Below are 1,684 nucleotides of genomic sequence, written 5' to 3'. Positions count from 1 at the left end.
ACAGGGAGACCTTTGATCTCCAACCACTGCTCACAATCCTGTCCCTATCCCAGGATCAGTGTTCCTGCATCCCAAATGGAGCACAGGTCCCTAAACTGAACCCTTATCCCAGGATGGATGTTCCTGCATCCCAAACCTCTGGAGCACATGGAATCACTGACCTTTGATCTCCAGCCACTGCTCGTAGTCCTGTCCCTACACTGATCCCCTATCCCAGGATTGGTGATCCTACATCCCAAACTGATGGAACACAGGTTCCTACACTGAACCCCTATCCCAGGATTGGTGATCCTGCATCCCAAAGCTCTGGAGCAGAGGGAATCACTGACCTTTGATCTCCAACTACTGCTCATAATGCTGTCCCTACACTGACCCCTATCCCAGGATGGGTGTTCCTGCATCCCAAACCTCTGGAGCCCAGGGATCACTGACCTTTGATCTCCAGCCACTGCTCGTAGTCCTCATCATCGTCCTCGTCGGGGCCCTGGAAGACGCTGTCCAGGGCCAGGCCGGGGCCAGGCCGGGGCTGGGGGAGGCTCCGGGCCTGGTGCAACATCCGGCTCAGGAGCTGCCGCTTCCCAGGAAGCCGCTTCCCAACGCTCGGGGTCGGAGCGTGCCCGGGATTGCTGCTGCTGGAGCTCGGGGGGGGCTCTGAGGGGAAACAAAGGGAAAGAATTCCTGGGATCCGGGTTTGGGTCGGGGAGAAATTACAGGGCGGGGAGGGTGTGAGGGAAAGCGGCGTAAAAGCAGCGGAGTTTTGGGTTTAATTTAATTGATTAAATTTATTATTAGGTGAATTTAGTAAAGGCAATTTGAAGGAAAATTTGAAGGAAACTTTGAGAAAAATTTGAGGGGAAAATTTGAGGGGAAAATTTGAGGGGAAAATTTGAGGGGAAAATTTGAGGGGAAAATTTGAGGGAAAAATTTGAGGGAAAAATTTGAGGGAAAAATTTGAGGGAAAAATTTGAGGGAAAAATTTGAGGGAAAAATTTGAAGGGAAAATTTGAAGGGAAAATTTGAAGGGAAAATTTGAAGGGAAAATTCGCGGAAATTCACGGGGAAATCGCGGGAAAAATCGAGAGAAATTTCTTCCACTCAAAGTTCTTGGAAAGGAATTGGACTCCAAGGAACTGGACTTTAAGAAATTTTAAATAAATATCATTAAATTAAATACATTGAAATCAAAGCGATTTAATTCGTTATTATTCATTTACTTAAAATGTAATTTAATTTAAAATACAAGCCAAAAAAAAAAAACCTGCTGATGACTTTTCACAAAGGGAGATTTGAGCCAGGAGAGAACTGCTTTTTTACAGCACAGGGGAGTGAAAAGAAAGAGGGAAAAACCTTCCCAAATCCAGACTTTAACCCGAATTTTCAGGAATAATCATCGCCTCAGAACTTCCTAGCAGGGGTTTAAGCAGGAGCAGGGACTCTCCCAGAGCTTGGAGCTCGGGATGGACCTACCAGCACTCGATTTTTCCTTCTGGAGCTTGAGGAACTGCTGCAGGAAACTCCCGTCGTTCACAAACTTGTTGGACACGGAGGCGTCGCCTTCGGATCCATCGTCGCTGGTTGGGAGAGAAAAAATAGGGAGATGAAGCTCAAGAGCCTCCTCAGCCCCTCCTAAATGGGGGTTTGGGGGCAGAAAACAGGATAAAACCCCCAGGAATTATTAATAAAA

The 1,684-nt window shown here is 47.2% G+C and overlaps 1 protein-coding gene across 1 annotated transcript in view; it reads right to left on the bottom strand.

Moving 5' to 3' along the window:
• SUGP1 (SURP and G-patch domain containing 1) overlaps window positions 1-1,684 on the bottom strand; it is a gene marked incomplete at its 5' end in the record, with an annotated part of 18,469 nt that overhangs the window by 15,186 nt on the left and 1,599 nt on the right. Inside the window, 2 exons of the mRNA XM_027704819.1 lie at window positions 426-651; window positions 1,468-1,571. Of these exons, the coding sequence (XP_027560620.1) occupies window positions 426-651; window positions 1,468-1,571 (330 nt within the window). The remainder of the gene's footprint in view (window positions 1-425; window positions 652-1,467; window positions 1,572-1,684) is intronic.

Source organism: Neopelma chrysocephalum, unplaced genomic scaffold (assembly GCF_003984885.1).
Source record: "Neopelma chrysocephalum unplaced genomic scaffold, ASM398488v2 Primary Assembly neopelma1_289, whole genome shotgun sequence".
NCBI classification, from domain to species: domain Eukaryota; kingdom Metazoa; phylum Chordata; class Aves; order Passeriformes; family Pipridae; genus Neopelma; species Neopelma chrysocephalum.
This window is presented reverse-complemented; position numbering and strand designations above follow the sequence as displayed.